General features: G+C 53.6%; 1 protein-coding gene across 1 annotated transcript; it reads right to left on the bottom strand.

The window, feature by feature from the left end:
* Positions 1-6,008: 6,008 nt before the first annotated feature.
* On the bottom strand, positions 6,009-16,702 carry NDUFAB1 (NADH:ubiquinone oxidoreductase subunit AB1). Its single transcript, XM_002711824.6, has 5 exons — positions 16,516-16,702; positions 11,392-11,514; positions 8,625-8,712; positions 6,938-7,037; positions 6,009-6,165 (listed from the first exon to the last, which is right to left on the bottom strand). The coding sequence occupies exons 1-4, from the start codon at positions 16,681-16,683 to the stop codon at positions 6,946-6,948; spliced, it is 471 nt and encodes a 156-aa protein (XP_002711870.1). The 5' UTR covers positions 16,684-16,702; the 3' UTR covers positions 6,009-6,165; positions 6,938-6,945.
* Between the last annotated feature and the right edge of the window lie 2,160 nt (positions 16,703-18,862).

Here is an 18,862-nt window from a genome sequence, read left to right as displayed (position 1 = left end):
GGTTCTCCCGCCATGGAGCCTTCGAAGACATGTTTAATAAAACAGAACAAGTGTGATGGCTCCACCCACAAGCAGCAAAGCTCAGGAGGCGGGAAGGAGAGAGTCTGTTATCAGAGTGTGGGACGAGACCCGGGAACGTGGACTTGGACATTTCCTGCACCCCGTAGACATTTACTTCCCCTTCTCCATGAACTTGAAGTCCCTGCTCTTTTTTTTTTTTTTTTTTTTTTTAAGTGACCTTTCAGTTTTTCTATTAGTTGTGGCTTTTCTTTCTCCAACCTTAAAGTATATAAGATTTATTTATTTGAAAGGCAGAGTTACAGAGGGAGATCCTCATTCTGCTGGCTCACTCCCCAAATGGCCTCAATGGCTGGAGCTGCACCAATCCAAAGCCATGAGCCAGGGCCTTCTTATGGGTCTTCCATGTAGGTTCAGGGCCCAAGGACTTGGGCCATCTTCCACTGCTTTCCCAGGCCATAGCAGAGAGCCAGATCGGAAGTAGAGCAACCGGGACTTGAACCGCAGCCCATATAGGATGCCGGTGCTGCAGGCAGTAGCTTTGCCTGCTGTGCCACAGCGCCAGCCTCTCCCATGAGTGTTTTTATTTATTTGGGAGGTAGAGGGAGTTCCCATATACTGGCTCCCTCTGCAAATGCCTGCAACTGCAGGACCAGAGCCAGGAGCCAGGAACTCAACCACGTCTTCACCCATAGGCGGCAGGAACCCAGTTCCTAGAGCCAACACCACTACCTCCCAGGGTCTGCACTAGCAGGAGGTGCAGTGGGGAACCAAAGGCAGGCATGTGGGCGTCTTAACCGGCATCTCAGCAGGCGGGCCACATACCTTCCCAGCCCCGCGTATTTTTGATTTTTTCACTCTTCTGCCCTTTTGTGCGTCCTGTTGCTCGTGGCTGGGAGGAGTGGTCATGGGGGAAGCATATCAGGGAGCTGGTCCCCAGAGGGCAGTGTCCCCACGAGTGCTTACCACTCCAGCTCCCCCTCCACATCTAAGTCACCCTCCTAGAGACTCCAGGGTCCAGTCCATGACTCGGCACTGTCAGGATTCTCGGTCACAAACCCACGTGACGTAGGCCGAAGGGATCTGGCTGTGTGATGGAAGATCCAGAATGTCAGACCTCGCCCAGTGTGGGTGCTTAAGGCGTGTGTGTCTAACTGTGGGCCCCGAGTCTGTTAGAGGGACAAGCCCGAGGGGAGGAGAAGCCCCCCACCTCCACCCCGGAATTCCAGTAAAAGCACAGGACGAGGCTCGCATTGCGGGGTCGTCCCTGCCCTCCCCAGACACGTTAGTCATGGGCGTCGAGGGTGTGCTAGTGAGCTCCACTCAGCATGAGCTGGGAGCTTTCAGGCAGGTGCTGTGCACCACAGCTTTGCCGGGTCACCCAGCGGGGTGTTGACCTCTCGCCACTATTTGGGTGCCAACAGCCTCTATGAGTACAGCCTGGGGTGGAGGAGCATGTGTCCCATGGCGCCCTGCCCACAAGGATGTGTCCTAAATGCCGTGTGCACTGCCGAAGCCTGTGCCAGGTGCCGTGTATTGTCAGCATGTCCCTCCCGTGCCCCCCACCTCACCCCATGGAGGACCCTCGGGCTCAAGTGGCAGCTTCCGTCCCAGGCAGGCAGGGTGCAGAACCTCCAGCTCCTGGTGCTCTCCGGGAAGAGCACCCGGGCTTTATTACCACCATTTTTTTCTTTGCTTGTTTTCTCTATATCTTAAGGATATCTGGGAGTTGCTTTTTTTAAACTTGGAATCTTGGCATTGATTATCAATAAAGTTAATTTGTTAAATTTGGCTTTATTTATTCATTGACTTCCACTTAAAACAGCACGTGCACAAGAAATGCCAAGAGTTGGACCAGTCGGTCTTGCAGTTCCCCTGGCTTCCCGGCAGCCCCTGCTCTGGCCTATCCTATAGGAAAGAAGTCACAGCATAGGCTTAAACATGAGGGTTCGCTCCAGAAGCAGCGGTCAGTGTGAGAGTGGGGGTGGGAACTGGGCAGGAGAAGGGAAGCGCCTGGCTTGTCTGGAGCCCTTGCTCATGTCCCTGTTGCTTGCTTCATTCACCACATCCCAAACTGCACTGCTCTTCCAGTCTGCCCCTCCCCTCGTCTGTGACAGCGCTGGCCCAGCAGCAAGCCATGGGACCTGGGCGTGCACCTGACCAAGGCCAGCCATTTCCATTCCCATAGTCTCCAGTCCTCTTCCCATGGGTTCTAAGGTTAGCATCAGGGTCACCCCCTTCAGAGCACTCTTTGTGTAACTATTAGTGACTGACCGCACCCACACCCACCTCTTCCCTCCACACAGTCCTCTAGTGGCCCCCACTGGGCAGGACTTCCTCTGTGGCTTGGTTCTGGCCACTTCTTCAATGGCAGGCCGCTCCTTCCACCCTCGTCTGTGCTGTAGCAGTGTCCCCCAGAGTGAACAGGCCGCCCTGCCACCTGCTGCACCTGCCTGGAACCCACCTATCCTTTCCTACACAGCCTCAGGAGGACTGCCCGGGAAGACCTTCCTGGTGTCAGCAGCTCCATGCCTCTGAGCCACCGGCAGTCTTTTCACACCGACCTTTAAGTAGTACTTTACTTTCCATTGGTTATAATTTAGAAAACACTGATTTGGGGCTGGCAATGTAGCATGGCAGCCTGAGCCACAGCCTGCAGTGCCAGCACTCCACATGGGCGCTGGTTCAAATCCAGGCTGCTCCAGTTCCAATCCAGCTCCCTGCTAATGCACCTGGGAAAGCAGTGAAAGATGGCCCAAGTGCTTGAGCCCCTGCATCCACTTGGGAGACCTAGAATCTCTTGGTTTTGGCCTGGCCCAGCCTCAGCCATTGTGGCCATCTGGGGAATAAACCAGCGGATGGAAGATCTCTGTGTCCCTCTATGCTCTGTGTAAAACATGTCTCCATGTCATGTAAAATTGTTTTTATTCAGCCAGCCTCGTTGGGCATCCAGTTGTCACTGGTATACTCCTTACTGTGTGTATCCTGTTGAATTTTCTCCCAGTCTTCTGGCACACAATGAACGCATGTATCACCTAGTCACCAGTAGCATTTGCTACTTTTTTTCTGTTTGTTTAGGCAAACCATTTGAAACCTGCAGACATGAGTTTGTTTTGTTTTTCTTTTAGAATTTATTTATTTGAAAGGCAGAGTGACAGAGGAAGAGAGACATCTTCCATTTGCTGCTTCACTCCCCAAATGGCTGCAACGGCTGGGGCTAGACCAGCCTGAACTCAGGAGCCTCATCCAGGTCTCCCACATGGGTGGCTGGGGCCCAAGCACTTGGGCTGTCCTAGGTTGCTTTCCCAGGCCACTAGCTGGGAGATGCCACCGCCTGCCCCTGACACGAGTCCACACATGAGGCAGGCATTTGGCTCAGCAGTGACGTCAGTGGTATCTGCCTGAATTGAGTCTGGCTACTCCGTTTCCAATCCAGCTTCCTGCTAATGCACACCCTGCGAGGCAGTAGATGACAGCTCAAGTATGTGGGCCCCTGCCACTATGTGGGAGACCCGGGTTGAGTTCCAGGCTCCTGGTCTCAGTTGTGAGCATTTGGGGAATTAACCAGCAGATGAAGATCTTTGTCTCTGCCTTTCAAATAAAAAGAAAATAAATAAAGTTTACACAAAAAAAGCCCCTGCCCTATAGACTGTCTCACCTTCTGGTTTTGTTTCATCATCAGATTCAGGTTAAAAGATGGTTGCAAGTGGGGCCAGCACTGTGGGCATTGTGGGCTAAGCCTCTGCCTGTGGTGCTGGCGTCTTACATGGGCACTAGTTTGAGTCCCAGCTGCTCCACTTTGGATCTAGCTCTGCTATGGCCTGGGAAAGCAGTAGAAGATGGCTCAAGTGCTTGGGCCCCTGCACCCACGTGGGAGACCTGGAAGAAGCTCCTGGCTTTGGATCAGCTCAGCTCTGGCCGTTGCAGTCATTTGGGAGTGAGCCAGCAGATGGAAGACCTTTCTGTCTCTCCCTCTCTAACTTTGCCTTTCAAATAAATAAATAAATCTTTAAAAAATTAGGTTTAAAAAGAAAATTGTAGCAAGAACAGCTCAGGGCCAGCGCCATGGCTCAGTAGGCTAATCCTCTGTCTGTGGCACTGGCACACCAGGTTCTAGTCCCGATTGGGGTGCCGGATTCTGTCCCGGTTGCCTCTCTTCCAGGCCAGCTCTCTGCTGTGGCCCAGGAGTGCAGTGGAGGATGGCCCAAGTGCTTGGGCCCTGCACCCACATGGGAGACCAGGAGAAGCACCTGGCTCCTGCCATTGGATCAGCGCGGTGCGCCAGCCCCAGCACACCGGCCGCAGCGGCCATTGGAGGGTGAACCAACGGCAAAGGAAGACCTTTCTCTCTGTCTCTCTCTCTCTCTCACTGTCCACTCTGCCTATCAAAAACAAAAACAAACAAAAAAAACCAGCTCAGGGCTCACACTCAGTGCCCACGCCAGCGCCAGCACGGGAGGCTGGGCTGCTGCACTGCTGGTGACGCCATGTGTGATGGAGTCAAGGGATTCTGTCTCCCTCACGGGGCGGAGAGCTGAGGTGGGGGTGTACTAGACTTGGTGAGAAGACTCCAGTGCCTGACCTGGACATCCAGGGGCTGAACAGCTGGGATCAAGTCAGCACGGGGCCCGCAGAGGGAACTGCCTATAGCAGACACACACGTCCCCATGGGTGTTTTGGGGAGGCCGATGAGGACACATGCATGTAATTCCATTTATCCCGTTCTCCAATTCGCACACTTTGGGATGCTACATTTGACTGATAGGCTGGTGCATATCTAGAATATTCCAGTAGGTTCTTAGAGCAGACTTTGTTTCAACTCCCAGATCCGAGGTGGTATCACCAGTGAATTGCCTATGTGTGTGATCCAGGAAACTTCCTCATTCTGTTCCGTCAGGACTTGGGAAAGCTGTAGAGTGATGGGAACGGCCGCTCGGCTGCAGGTGCACAGTTAAAATATGAGCAGACTGGCGGCAGACTGAAAACAGGTGTGTGGGATTTGACAGAGAACATCTTGGAGAATGTCACCAAAACAACCCCGACGTTAACCTATGTATGTTCCAATAACGAACTGCGCGCAGCACCGTTTGGCTCCCTGGTGTCTAATAAGCACCCAATTTGAATAAATGAAGCCGTCAGAACGAGGAAGCTCCCTAGGCTGCAATCTGGCAGTACGCCAAGATGCTTTTTAAGTAATAAAAGCAGGTAGGGGTGGACATTTGGCTCAGTAATTAACATGCCACTTGAGAAGCCAACATGCCCTATCGGGGGTGCCTGTGTTCAAGTCCTAGCTCTGCTTCCAATTCCAGCTTCCTGCTAATGCACACCCTGGGAGCCAGCAGCGGGGAATCCTGGGCTCCGGCCTTCCGCCAGGCCCAATCCCAGGGATGGAAGATCCCCGTCCATTGAATGCTGCTGATTACTGAAAAGAAGGGCTGGGGTAACCTGGGCTATGCAGAAGGAACCGGTGGCCCTACTCACTGCTGACCCCTCTTACAGACAAGACAGGTCAGTAAAAGAACAAGCTGTTATAGGATGCGAGTCTCAAATCTCATTAAGAGCTGGATTACACATCAACCCCACGGAACAAACACAGTGCCAAGCATAGAAAGGGCAGAATCCGAGTCACTGATGTGAGACAAAGGGACACGCTGTCAGCCCCACCAGGAACGATGCCCTCCCAAACTACTCAATCCCGATGCTCTGGGATAAAGAATTAGCTCCGCATGTTGTTACCTCCTAACACGTCTGAAAGTTAGCTGATGGAAACCAAAAACATCATTTTTTTGAAGCCCAAAGTCCTTTAATCCTGAATGCATTCATTCCTTACACTGAAGGATGGGGAGAGAAAGTTATTTCAAGCACACTGTGGGAAAAGCTAAGTGTTTGACACAGGTTAATGCCAAGGGCACAGCAGCCCAACCGTTACTAATACTAAGCACTGGCAGCAGCCTTTAGAGACCTCACTGAAAAACTGAAGACAGAAAATGTTGGCTTTATAGGTTTATTTCCACAGGGCAAAACACTTACACAACTTAAATACAAGTCCGACAGAATGACTGTCGAGGCCAGCGAGCTACCAGCACGCCTTCCCACTTGCAGAGCCTCGCGGCGATCTCGCAGGTGCTCCCCGGGCGAGGACAGGCTCTGGCGAAGACAAGGAGAGGTCAGCGGTGCTCTCTGGGGTACCGTTACCCACCACTGCCTCCCGCAGGTGCTCAGTGCGGGGCAGGTAAAGCCAGGCCTCGGAAACCGCAGCTACTACTGATGGGGAGGTTTGCTTACACCAGGCACAGATGACAGCAGACACGTGCTGCTCGGTCTGCCGCCACAAAGCCCCAGGTAGGTCCTGTCATCATCCCCATGTATACTTGAGGGCACTCGCAGAGTGAAGCCCCCTGCCTGAGTGCCAGGCTCACAGACTGTGGCAGAGGTGGGAATAAACCTGGTGGGCCAGCCCACGAGGCTCTCCGTCACCCGGCTGCCTCGCAAGCAGGCTGGGCAGGCTGTGGGCCAGCCACCCTGCCTCCCTTGCTAGTAGGCTGAGCGGGCTCTCCCTGTCACCCCACCTCCCTCGCTAGCATCTGGGTGGCCGTGGGCAAGCCAGCACGGTTCTCTCACTAATAGGCTGGGCAGGCTCTCCCTGTCACCCCCGCCTCCCTCGCTAGCACCTGGGTGGGCCGTGGGCAAGCCAGCACGGCACTCGGGTAGTCTGTACACGACTGCCCCCAGGAGGAGGGCTGAGAATCAAGGGTGTGTGTCTGGGAAGGAGGGGCTCTCACCCCCTCTGCAGGAGCCAGGTAACTGGAAGGGCCTGCATCTGTGGCAGGCACCTCCATTTTTTCCACTTCTTCTTGGGTCTTGCGTTATTGAAGAGCCACGGGTTAATTATATGGAAGAACATAATTCCGTCACTTACCTGCCATTTTATTCATAGACATCCTTCTTATCTGCAATGTAATCTACTATTTCTTGTGGACACATTAGCTTTTCTGCATCTATATCAGGGATTTCGAACCCTAGAAGAAAAACGTACAACCACGTGTGAGTGCTGAAGAAGCAAAGCCTCCAGAGATGAAAGCCCCTGGCCCTTGAGGTTTATCACAGGTTCCAGCAACGCTGATCCCATTTACTTGTAAGCCACTTAGCTGCGAGACAGCACGAGCGCCAGGCTGCGTGTGGCAGTTGTTCTGTGGGACAGGATTCTCCTGAAAAACCCCTCCTGCTAAAGGACACACTGCAGTGGGCTTTAACAGGCACAGGCGGGGCGCCCATCCCTGGGAATTACAGAGCATCTGCATGAGCCCAGCAGCACCGCTGCTTCCTGTCCCTGAGGATTTGCCTCTTCAGGACACTGCACAGAAACCGAACCTTAACATATATGGGCTTTGGGGCCGGCTTTGTGGCGCAGCAGGTAAAGTCGTGCCGGCATCCCACATGGGTGCCAGTTCTAGCCCTGGCTGCTCCTCTTCCAACCCAGCTCTCTGCTATGGCCTGGGAAAGCAGTAGAGGATGGCCCAAGGCCTTGGGCCCCTGCACCCGTGTGGGAGACCCGGAGGAAGCTCCAGGCCCCTGGCTTCGGATTAGCCCAGCTCTGGCTGTTGCAGCCATTTGGGGAGTGAACCAGTGGATGGAAGACTTTTCTCTGTTTCTCTCTCTCACTGTGACTCTGCCTCTCAAGTAAATAAATAAAAGCTATAAATAAATAAATAAATACATGGGCTTCTGTGGCTGTTTTCACTTTCTCAAGGTTCACCCGTGTCGGAACGTGTATCATTCTGCCTTCCTTTTGAGGAATGGCTGAGATTTCAGAGTTAACATTTAGGAAGCGCCTTCTTTGGGCCAGATGCCGAGCTAAGCACTGTACATAGCACTGCTCATTTTCACAGCAGTCCCAGCCCTGATGTTTTACTGTGGCCTCCCCACTTCACGGCTGAGGACAGGGCTCTGAGATGCCGTCAGTTGCGCGGGCTCATACACAGCTCAGCCCACCCGCAGGTGGGGTTCTCTGAACCAAGTCTTCTCAGCAGGGCGGCACAGACGGCCTGGGCTTCCTGCTCCTGCAGCTCACCCAGAAGAGAGCTTTCCAAGGTCTCATGTGCACAACAAACAGTCTCTCCAGAGAACGTGGAGCGTGCACAGGAGGCGTTACAGGAAGCCGAGGCCTGAGGGCTATGTGTGTCTCGTCCTCACTACACCGTTCCTCCCACCTCGTTCTCGAAGCGGGCTAAGGTGTCACCACCACCTCTACAGGTGGGCCTCTTGGAATCCCATCTTAAGAATCTAAGTCCTGGGGCTGGCATTTTGGTGCGGCAGGCTAAGAATCTAGGTCCCACAAGTCCCCAGGCCCTCTCTGGTCATTCGCACTGGGTACCAGCCAGGGCTCACAGCCAGGCCTGCACTAAATGCTGTCTGAATAAATAAATGCACTCTTCCCGGCATTTATTTCACCTAAGGGTAAGGAGATGGTGGCTGACTGGGGGAAGGTGAATGCTATTTTGCTGTTTCTGTCAGTATGATTCCTACTCCCAGCATTGCTTCCGATTTAATCCACCTAAATCAAGAAGCACAGCGTGCAGATCCAAGACCAAGCCTGTGTGTGTTACCAAATTCGTCTTCCATGGCCATGATAATCTCCACTTGGTCCAAACTGTCTAAGCCCAGGTCTTTCATAAAATGGGAATTTACCGAGAGCTGCAAGAAAAGAACACCAAAGACAAAATTTAGCAGACTTAATGCCACTTCATCAATGCCACTTAATCATTATACAGAAGGCTGTTTTTCACATGCAGGCCATAGCTGACGCCTGTATGTGTACATAAGAGCAGGGCTGGGACGTACATGGTGCACCTGCACAGTTGTCATCTTAGGAGCTGCGTTTCCAAGTGGCCGACGACACGTGTAATGGAAAGGACTTCACTTCCGTGTTGTTGCGCTCTCTGATAACCGCCCTGGGTGAGCCCTGCCAGAGCTGGCTTCCTCGCTGCCTTCCTGAAAACCACCCACACCCTGGAAGTGCCAGTGCTCCCCTCAGCAGCCACTGTGGGGCAGGTGTTTCACCTTGTGGGCCTAACCACAGCACCGGGTCTGAGTCCTGGCTCTGGCTTCTGACGCCGGCTTCCTGTAAATGCAGACCCTGGTAGGTAGCAGGTTATCCCTCAGGTGACTGGGCTCCTGGCCCCCCACGGGAGACCTGGACCTCATGCTCAGCTCACAGCTGCAGCCCTGGCTGCTGCAGGTATCTGGGGACTAAACCAGCAGATGGGAAGTCTGTCTGTCTCTAAAACAAAAGCAAAAGCGCTCCCACATCAAAAACTAGCAAACCCATGCAGCATGTTCAATTAATGAAGACAGACTATTTCAAAATCTTTATTTCATTTCTATCTGAAAAGCAGAGAGGGAGACAGAGAGAGATCTTCCACCCACTGGTTCACCCCCCCAAATGCCCACAACAGCTCGGGCTGGATCAGGCTGAAACCAGGAGCCTAGAACTGCATCTGGGTCTCCCACAGGGGTAGCAGGGGCTCAAGTACTAGAGCCAAGTACCAGGCCATCTTTACTGCCATCCAAAGGCACATTAGGCAAGGGGCTAGCACTGTGGTGCAGTGGGTTAAAGCCCCGGCCTGAAGCGCCGGCATCCCATATAAGCACCGGTTCTGATCCCGGCTGCTCCTCTTCCGATCCAGCTCTCTGCTGTGGCCTGGGAAAGCAGTAGAAGATGGCCCAAGTCCTTGGGCCCCTGCACCCATGTGGGATACTGGAGGAAGCTCCTGACTCCTGGTTTCGGATGGGCGCAGCTCTGGCCGTTGCGGCCATTTGGGGAGTGAACCAGTGACGGAGGACCTTTCACTGTCTATAACTCTGCCTCTCAAATATATAAATAAATAAAATCTTAAAAAAAAAAAAAAAAAAGGCACATTAGGCAGAATCAGAATCAGAAGCTGGGAATGACTCGGCACTCGAACACGGGCTGCGGGCATCACACGTGGTGATGGCTTAACGTGCTGTGCCCCAAAGCTAGCCCAGGCACCGTGTACTTGAGCGATCATCTGCTGCCCTCCAGGATGTGCACTAGCCCAAAGCTGGATCGGAAGCAGGGCAGCTGGGACTTGAAATGACACCAACCGAGATTCAGGTGTCCCCAGCAGCAGCACAGTCGCTGGGCCACATGTCTGCCCCAAGAGGGGATTTTATTTTTCATTTTATTTGAAAGATGGATCAAGACAGAGCCAGCCAGCCAGAAACAGCTATCTTCCATCTGCTGGTTGGTTCACTTACCAAATGCCTGCAAAAGCTGAGGCTGGGCCAGGCCAAAGCCAGAAACCTAACTCACTTGGGGTCTCTCGTGTGGGTGGCAGGGACCCAAGTACTAGAGCAGGAAGATGGATCAGAAGCACAGCTGGACTTGACCCCAGGCACTCTGATTTGGAATACGGATATGTCAAGTGGCATCTTAACAACTGTGTCGAATGCATATACCCAGGAATTTTAGTTTTTTAATTTTTAAAATTTGAGAGAACAAAGAGAGCGCCTACCCACTCCCCAAATGCCTACAGCAAGCCAGGATTGCTGAAGCCAGAAGCCAAGGAACATGGGTGGCAAGAACCCAACTACTTGAGCCATGCCACTGCCTTCCAGGGGTCACATTAGCAGGAAGCTACCATCAGCAGCTGGAGCCAGTGTGCTCTGTGGGTGTCCTAACCAGTGGCTTAACCACCAACCCAAATGCCTGCCCCCAAAGGGAATTTCTTAAAGGAAGCTCCTCTAGGAGTTAAGTTACAAAACCAAACCACAGGGGCTGGCACTGTGGCTCAGCAGGTTAATGCCCTGGCCTGAAGCGCCGGCCATCCCATATGGGTGCCAGTTTGAGTCCCGACTGCTCCACTTCCAATCCAGCTCCCTGCTATGGCCTGGGAAAGCAGTGAAAGATGGCCCATGTCCTTGGGCCCCTGCACCCGCGTGGGAGACCTGGAAGAAGTTCCTAGCTCCTGGCTTCAGATCGGCGCATCTCTGGCCATTGCAGTCAGCTGGGGAGTGAACCAGTGGATGGAAGACCTCTCTATCTCTCTCTCTGCCTCTCCTCTCTCCATGTAACTCTGACTTTCAAATAAATAAATAAATCCAAAAAAAAAAAAAAAAAAAAAAAAGGGCAAAGCACAACAGTGTACCAGCACTCGGACTTTCCCTGGCGGGCGGGAGACATGCATGACCACGTGTAAGATACCGTGTGAGCACACGTCTCCCACAGCTTGCCCATCTTGGAAGCTGTTTCCCAGAAGGGGAATTCGGTGGCTGGGGCTTCAAACATCCTCTTGGACAGTTTCAATCTCATGCCACGTGCTTTGGTGCGCCAACAGAAAACAAGCTGATTACCTTCTCTGGGTCAATCTTGTCGTAGAGTTTCAAGACGTAAAGAACGCGGTCCCTGATCCCCTCCAGTGTCAGAGGGGGCGCATCGCTGTACTGGCGGCACAGCTGTGTAACACTCCCTGGCACCTAGGGCAAGAGCAGGAAGGAAACGTTTGTCCTTGAATCTGAAACGCCGCCACATACATGCACACACCTACCGATGTCTTGCACAAAGATATTCTGGGGGTTACGGAACCAGCCTCCTAGATTCCACAGGCCACTGGGACAGTCCAAGTCGCTGGTCCAGTTCTGCAGCATCACCTGGGCCTCCCTTCCTCCCAGAGTAAGGACCCCTCTGATACCCAGTTCGTCCTGCAGCAAATCCCCAGTCTCCTCACGACATCATCGGCATCCACAAAGCACTGCCACCTTTCCCCGGCAGCCCCGAGCCACGCAGTAACCCACATGGAAGAGCTGTGGTGGCAAACCGTGAGGACCGCCCACTCTGGCTCCAGCAGCGATTACAGTGACCTGGGCCCTGGCCACTGGAGCTGGTCACCAGCCCGAGGGGCGATGGGGAGCCTGGTGGCCATCACATTGCAACCTGTTTCCCTTTGGGGCAGGCTTCCCTGGTGCTCCCCGGCCAGAACGCAAGCCTGTCTGACCGCTGCCATGGCACAGGTGTTTGATGTTCAACTGTCCGGATTTCACTCACCAAACGTGCAACGAGCCCCAGCACACACTGCAGAGGGTTTGATGCCAAGGCAGACACACAGGGTACTCAGAAAGCTCATGGGAAAAATGGAATTAAAAGATAAACTTAGGAGCAGGTGTTTATTAGCCCAGAGGGTTCAGACACCCACGTCCCGTTTCAGAGAGCCTCGGTTCAATTCCTGACTCTGCTGCTGCAGCCACTTGGGCAGTGAACCAGCGGATCAAAGATCTCTCGATTTCCATCTCTCCATTACTCTGCCTTTCAAATAAAAAATAAATATTAAAAAGAAAAGGAGTATTCTCAGGGGTGCAGAGTGCCTTTCCTCGGCCTCCATTTCTGGTCTCCGTTCCGAGGACAGCACAGGCTGAGAGCTGGGAGAGGGGCTCCTCACTAGGCCCGCTCATCAACAGCCTGGAAAAGGTTTCCAAGTGACTGATAAAAGGAAGACGCAGAGAAGTCCGGAGAGGAGGAGGGAGAACACACGAGCTGACGGCGGTAATGACAGAAGTCTGCAGTGGGACACAGCCCCTGCCAGTATTCAAGAAACGTGGCAGTCAGGGCCGGTGCTGTGGCACAGCGGGTTAACGCCATGGCCTGAAATGCGGGCATCCCATATGAGTGCTGGTTCTAGTCCCAGCTGCTCCACTTCCGATCCAGCTCCCTGCTGTGGCCTGGGAAAGCAGCAGAAGATGGCCCAAGTCCTGTGTGGGAGATCCAGAAGAAGTTCCTGGCTCCTGGCTTTGGATCAGCACAGCTCCGCCTGTTGTGGCTAATTGGGGAGTGAACCATTGGATGGAAGACCTCTCTCTCTCTGCCTTTCCAATAAATGAATAAATCAATCTTAAAAAAAAGAAAGAAAGAAAGAAAGATGGCAGATTCAGTGGTGAGGAGCCAGAGAGAAAAGGGGAGGCCGGCCACTGGGTTCACGGGGGAAGGAGGGTGCTGGCGAGGAGTTCCTGCGCACGCTGCCCACGTGGCCCACTAGGTGTCAGCATCGTCCCCAGCAGTGCCCTGGGCACATTCCACCTGAAGTGGGACACAGCAGAGGGGTCAGCAAGAGGCAGGGAGGTGCAGTGGGCTCGGGCTCAGAGCCTAGAACTAGGCTGCTTGCACCTGGGAGGGTGACTTAACCTCTCTGTGCCTCAGTTTTCTTATCTGCAAAATGGGGACTGTTGTGAGGCACCACAAGACACGGCGGGCTTAGAAAGCTGGTGCCTCCAGGGCCGGCGCGGTGGCGCAGTGGGCCCAGCCTCCACCTGCGGCACCAGTTCCAGTCCCGGTTGCTCCCTTCCGAGCCCTGCTAATGGCTTGGGAAAGCGGTGGAGGATGTTGGACCTCTGCATCCACGTAGGAGACCCCTCCTGGCTCCTGGCTCCCGATAGGCCCAGCTCCAGCCATTGTGGCCATTTGGGGAGTGAACGAGGGAATGGAAGACCTCTCTTTCTGTAACTACCTCGAATAAATAAATAAATCTTTGAAAAAAAAAAAAAAGGATTTAAAAAAGAAAAAAAAACCTGGTACATTTGAGGATTCTTCAAAAGGTTCACGGAATTAAAAAAATAAGTTTACACTGGTCCAAAAGTGTCTGAAATCCATGCATAGTATTTTACCAACATGCGTTTCATGAACTTGTTGAGGAGTGCCACTTGGGGTTACCTAGTAGGGCCATGACGACCATGACCGGCCAGTGTCCCCCCAAACACCTGATGCCACTCCTTCCCTCTCAGGCCTCCTTTTGGCTCTTTACTGACTTCTTACTAAGCTCGGCTATGGGGCTGCCCTATGCACTGGCATACACCTCCTTCTGGGAGATACACAATGAGGAAACTGAGGCAGAGCAGGTGAACTGCCCCACTGCGGGCTCCACTGCATCGCCTTTGGAGGGTCTTCTTCCTGCTAGGTCTCAGCTAGAAGGGGAGGCTACAGAACGGGCGAGCCCCTGCCAGCAGCCCACATGGCTTGTTTTAGGTGTGAACCGGCCTTCCCCAAGATCCACGCTTAATAATTCCACGAGAGGGGCTGCAGCTGCGGCATGGCGCCACCTGCGTTGCCAGCATCCCATACGGGCGCCTGGTCATGGCCCAGCTTTCGGGAGCATTTCAGATGGATTAGGGATGTTCAACCTGCAGCTGGCACGGCCAAGCTGGTCCTGCGCAAGTGCTCTGTCTGCTCCTTAGAGCCATGCCCTGCAGAACTGCTAGAAAATGCTCCTTGTCCTCGAGGTGCCAGCAAGTTCAGACCTGCGGCCTGCCTGGACCCAGCGTTAACACATCCAAGTTCTGTGTTAAGCTACTGCCCTTGTTTTTCTTTTTTCTTACCTTCTGTCTTATATTTTGTATTTTTATACCCAGGAAAGCTGCCTTAGCTCCTTTTTTGGAGTAAAAGGGCAAAATTAGGATGTAAATAAATAGCTAGTTGCTCTTGAGTGAGTGTAGTAATTTTTTTTTAAAGATTTATTTACTTGAGAGGCAGAGTTACAGAGAGGGAGAAACAGAGAGAGAGGTCTTCTATCCGCTGGTTCAATCGCCAAATGGGCACAACAACTGGAGCTGGGCCAATCCAAAGTCAGGAGCTGCTTCTGAGTTTCCTACGTGGGTGCAGGGTCCCAAGCACTTGGGCCATCTTCTGCTTTCCCAGGCCATTAGCAGGGAGCTGGATCAGAAGAGGAGCAGCCGGGACTGGAACTGGCACTCGCATGGGATGTAGGCGCCACAGAGGAAAGCCTACAGTGCCACAGCGCCGGCCCCAAGCATAGAGGGAAATTTTGACAGCAGGAAACAGGCAGAATGAGCAATAGTCCAGACGAGATGAAAACTGCTGGAGACTTGGGACATATAGTAACAGAAACCACGAGAAGAGACCACACGTGGACTGTGTGTGTGGCACAAAAGCCTGAGACACAGGAACACTGAAGGGTTAGAAAGGTGGGGCCACCGCTGGGGCGTAGTAGGTCAGGCATCTGCCTGCAGCACCAGCATCCCACCAGCATCCAGTATGCGTGCCCATTCGATCCTGGCTGCTCCACTTCTGCCTGATGGCCTGGGAAAGCAGTAGAAGGTGGCCTGAGTGCTTGGGCCCCTGCCCGCACATGGGAGACTGACAGGAAGCTCCAGAAAGATCCAGAGGAGGCTCCTGGCTCTGGATTGACCAGCTCTGGCCATTGCAGCCATCTGGGGAGTGAACCATTGGAAGGAAGACCTCTCTGTCTCTCCCTCTCTCTGTAACTCTGCGTCTCAAATAAATAAATAAATCTTAAAAAAAAAAAAAAAAGGTTAGAAAAAGTGCCCCCCAGGTAGCAGCAGAGAGGAGACACACCAAGGGAGAGCAGCTTTGCAACAGCGTAGGGAAGGAAGAGCAGCACAGGGCAGGGCTGGCCAGTTCACAATAAAGGCTGCAGGTGTCCAATGAAGACAAGCGCTCACCTCTGTCTTCTGCACCCCTCCACAGCCAGCCCAAGTCCTGGCCCCCATCTCTGAATGAACTCTGAACCACTCTGCAAACAGACACAACGGGCCTGCTGCCGCCTAGGTCAAGCAGGCAGAGACATGGGGACATCTTCAGGCACCGTGTGATGCAAAGTGTGGGCCCAGGCCACCACCGGCAGGACCCCGGGGAGCCCATCCAAGGAGAACTCCCGGGCCCCTTCTCAGCCCTGCTGAATTCAAATCTGCGTTGTAACCCACGTGACAGGCAGGCACAACCAAGTCTGAGAGTTGGTGCCTGAGAACTCGCCACTTTAGCCTTACCTTGAAATCCTTCTCAGGGACCACTCAGCAGCCCCCACCCACGCACTGCCCTTTGAACCCTCAACTTGAAGGTGACCCTGCGAACCACAGCATAGCCGGCAAGCTCCAGGAAGCAATCCGCGTTAAGTTCCCCAGGCGACCTGAATGTGCAGCTAGGGCTGACAACCGCGGAGCTGCACACTCGCCCAAGGTTAAACAGGCTACGTGCCACCTGGTTCCCGGTCTTCCAGGAATGGGTGAAGGGTGCCGCCGCGAGAAATGAAGGCAGGAACTCTGGGAGGGAACCGCTCTGGAGGCGTCTGGAGACCGGGGAGGCCTCCCCTTTGCACCCTGTATTCCCCGGGAAAGCAGAGGCGGCCGGCGTGTCGGAGGCCGAGCCGGCACCGCACCAGGAGCTCCGCCCACGTCACCTGCACACGCACCTCGGCCGCGCTCCGCGAGGGAGAGGCTGGCACCCGGGCATAGCGGCTCGGACTGGCGCTCAGCGGGTTAGAAGACCAGTCCTGCCCCAACACTAGGCGAAGCTCCTCCTCTCGCCCGTGGTCAGGGGTCACCCGGCCCCCCAGGACGGGTCTGCGGAGCAACCCCGGCGTCCCCCGCCTCACCCCTGCCCGCACCGGCGCGGCCCGGTCCCTGCCCCCCGATCCCTGACCCCTGCTAAGCCCCATCAAAGTCACCACGAGTCACCTGCACGAGCACCGAGGCCGGCTGCAGAGCCCCGAGTCTCGTCCGGGTCCCTGCGGAACACAAGACGGTGCCGAGAGGCCGGACCGAGGCCAGCGCGGGGACGCGGGGCAGCGGGGAGAAGGCCGCGGACAGGCGGCGGACACAGGAGGAAAGGACACGAGCCGCCATGGCTACGCCGACCCAGGATGCCCCGCGCCGCGCCCTCCGGCCCAGGTTTCCTCTCCCGCTGCGCGCGGGCGACGCACGGAGCGGCGCCGTCGGGCGCTGCCGGCGGTGGCGGCCCCTGGCGGCCCCTGGCGGCACTGCGCCCGCGGGACCCTGCCGCCCAGGAGAGCCCGCAAGACATCACTGGCAATAAGAAATTAATTTTTATTTCTTCTTTGAAATTTCTGAAGTACGTTACTTACGAGTGTTGGTGTCGTGATTCTTCTGTAGGTGTTAAAATTTACCTAATGCATATCCAAACGTCAGAACCGAAATAGGAATGTGAAAAAGAAAGTATCAAGTTAAACATACTGCGCAGCAGCAGGTGTTTCGGTGCTTGGGAGACCCAGTACCCCAGCTCCGTTTCTGACCCAGCTTCCTGCTAATGCGGCACCCTGGGAGGCAGCAGGCGATGGACGACAGTGGAGTTCCTGGCTCCTGCTTCCGCCTGGCCCAGCCCCAAAGATTGTGGGCATCTGGGGAGTGAACCGGCAGATGGAAGATCTTTGTCTTCCCCTCTGTCATCCTGCCTTTATAAATATTTTAAAAATACACACTATGGCCGGCACCGCGGCTCACTAGGCTAATCCTTTGTCTGCAGCGCTGGCACCCCGGGTTCTAGTCCCGGTCAGGGCGCCAGATTCTGTCCCAGTTGCTCCTCTTCCAGGCCAGCTCTCTGCTGTGGCCCGGGAGTGCAGTGGAGGATGGCCCAAGTGCTTGGGCCCTGCACCCCATGGGAGACAAGGAGAAGCACCTGGCTCCTGGCTTCGGATCGGCACAGCGCGCCAGCCATAGTGGCCATTTGGGGGGTGAACCAACTGAAGGAAGACCTTTCTCTCTGTCTCTCTCTCTCTCTAACTCTGCCTGTCAAAAAAAAAAAAAAATACATACTGTATAGTTAACAGCAACAAATGTAGGAATTATGATAAAGATGATATATCCATTTAAAATTTTTACAATGTATAAATACAGCTAACAAAATAGGTAAGGGCAGGTGCTGTGGCCAAGGGGGTAAAGATATCATCTGTAGTGCTGCCATCCTATATGGGCACCGGTTCTAGTCCTGGCTGCTCCACTTCTGATCCAGCTCTCTGCTATGGCCTGGGAAAGCAGTGGAAGATGGCCCAAGTCCTTGGGCCCCTGCACTTGCTTGGGAGACCTGGAAGAAGCTCCTGGCTTCAAATTAGCGCAGTTCTGGCTATTGCAGCCATCTGGGGAGCAAGCCAGTGGATGGAAGATCCCTCTCTCTGTCTCTCCTTCTCTCTGTGTAATTCTGACTTTCAAATAAATAAATAAATATTTTTTAAAAAAGTAAGGGGGAAGTATGCTAATTGATTGAAACAGAAAAGCACAGAACAATTGCTCCAAATTCTGCAGACTGCCTGGATAAATAATCCAATAAAGCCTTCAATTTTATTTCATTTCACGTTAATTAAATGTAATGTCTTTAAAACAGAATATGACCCACTGTTGTAAAATTATCTATTTTTGTGCATTCACCAAAAGGCTGAGTATCTCTCATATATTAGTTGTTGAGGCTACAGCAGTGAGCAATCCAGAAAGGCAGTTTATTCTCAGAATGTTTGTGCACTGTCAGAAAAAAAAACAAGCAAAAACACCCACACTCCAAGTACAGTGAGAAGTTCAACCAAGAATTAGGAAGGGGACAGTGAGAGAGCGCAGGGGTTCTTGTGTTAAAGGTGTATATGGCTGTGGGGCTGGCTCTGTGCTGTAGTGGGTAAAGCCGCCACCTGCAGTGCCGGCATCCCATATGGGTGCCGGTTCAAGTCCCAGCTGCTCTACTTCTGATCGGGCTCTCTGCTATGGCCTGGGAAAACAGTAGAAGACAGCCCAAGTGCTCGGGACACTGCAACCCTCATGGGAGACTGGCAGGAAGCTCCTGGCTCCCAGCTTTGCATTGACACAGCTCCAGCCATTGTGGACATTTGGGGAGTGAATCAGATGGAAGCTCTCTCTCTGCCTCTGTAACTCTGCCTTTCAAATAAAAAAAAAAAAAAAAAACTCTATGGCCTCTATCATGGGTTCTACCCCACGATGGGAATCCTTTATTTACTTTGTAGCTACAGGAAGACCTGACCACCCCAGAGCTCTGGCCCTTCATTGTATCTCCACCAGAGCAGAA

This window comes from Oryctolagus cuniculus, chromosome 19 (assembly GCF_051225735.1).
Source record: "Oryctolagus cuniculus isolate XC-2025 breed Fujian yellow rabbit chromosome 19, ASM5122573v1, whole genome shotgun sequence".
Taxonomy (NCBI): Eukaryota; Metazoa; Chordata; class Mammalia; order Lagomorpha; family Leporidae; genus Oryctolagus; species Oryctolagus cuniculus.
Note: the sequence above shows the minus strand (reverse complement) of the source record. Positions and strands in the feature narration are given on the sequence as shown.

Coding starts and splice junctions, on each gene's coding strand:
- NDUFAB1 (XM_002711824.6), bottom strand. CDS start 16,683: ATGGCGGCTCGTGTCCTTTCCTCCTGTGTCCGCCGCCTGTCCGCGGCC. Junction 11,515..16,515: donor CGGCCTCGGTGCTCGTGCAG/GTGACTCGTGGT, acceptor CTCTTGCCCTAG/GTGCCAGGGAGTGTTACACA. Junction 7,038..8,624: donor GGCCATGGAAGACGAATTTG/GTAACACACACA, acceptor TTTTTCTTCTAG/GGTTCGAAATCCCTGATATA.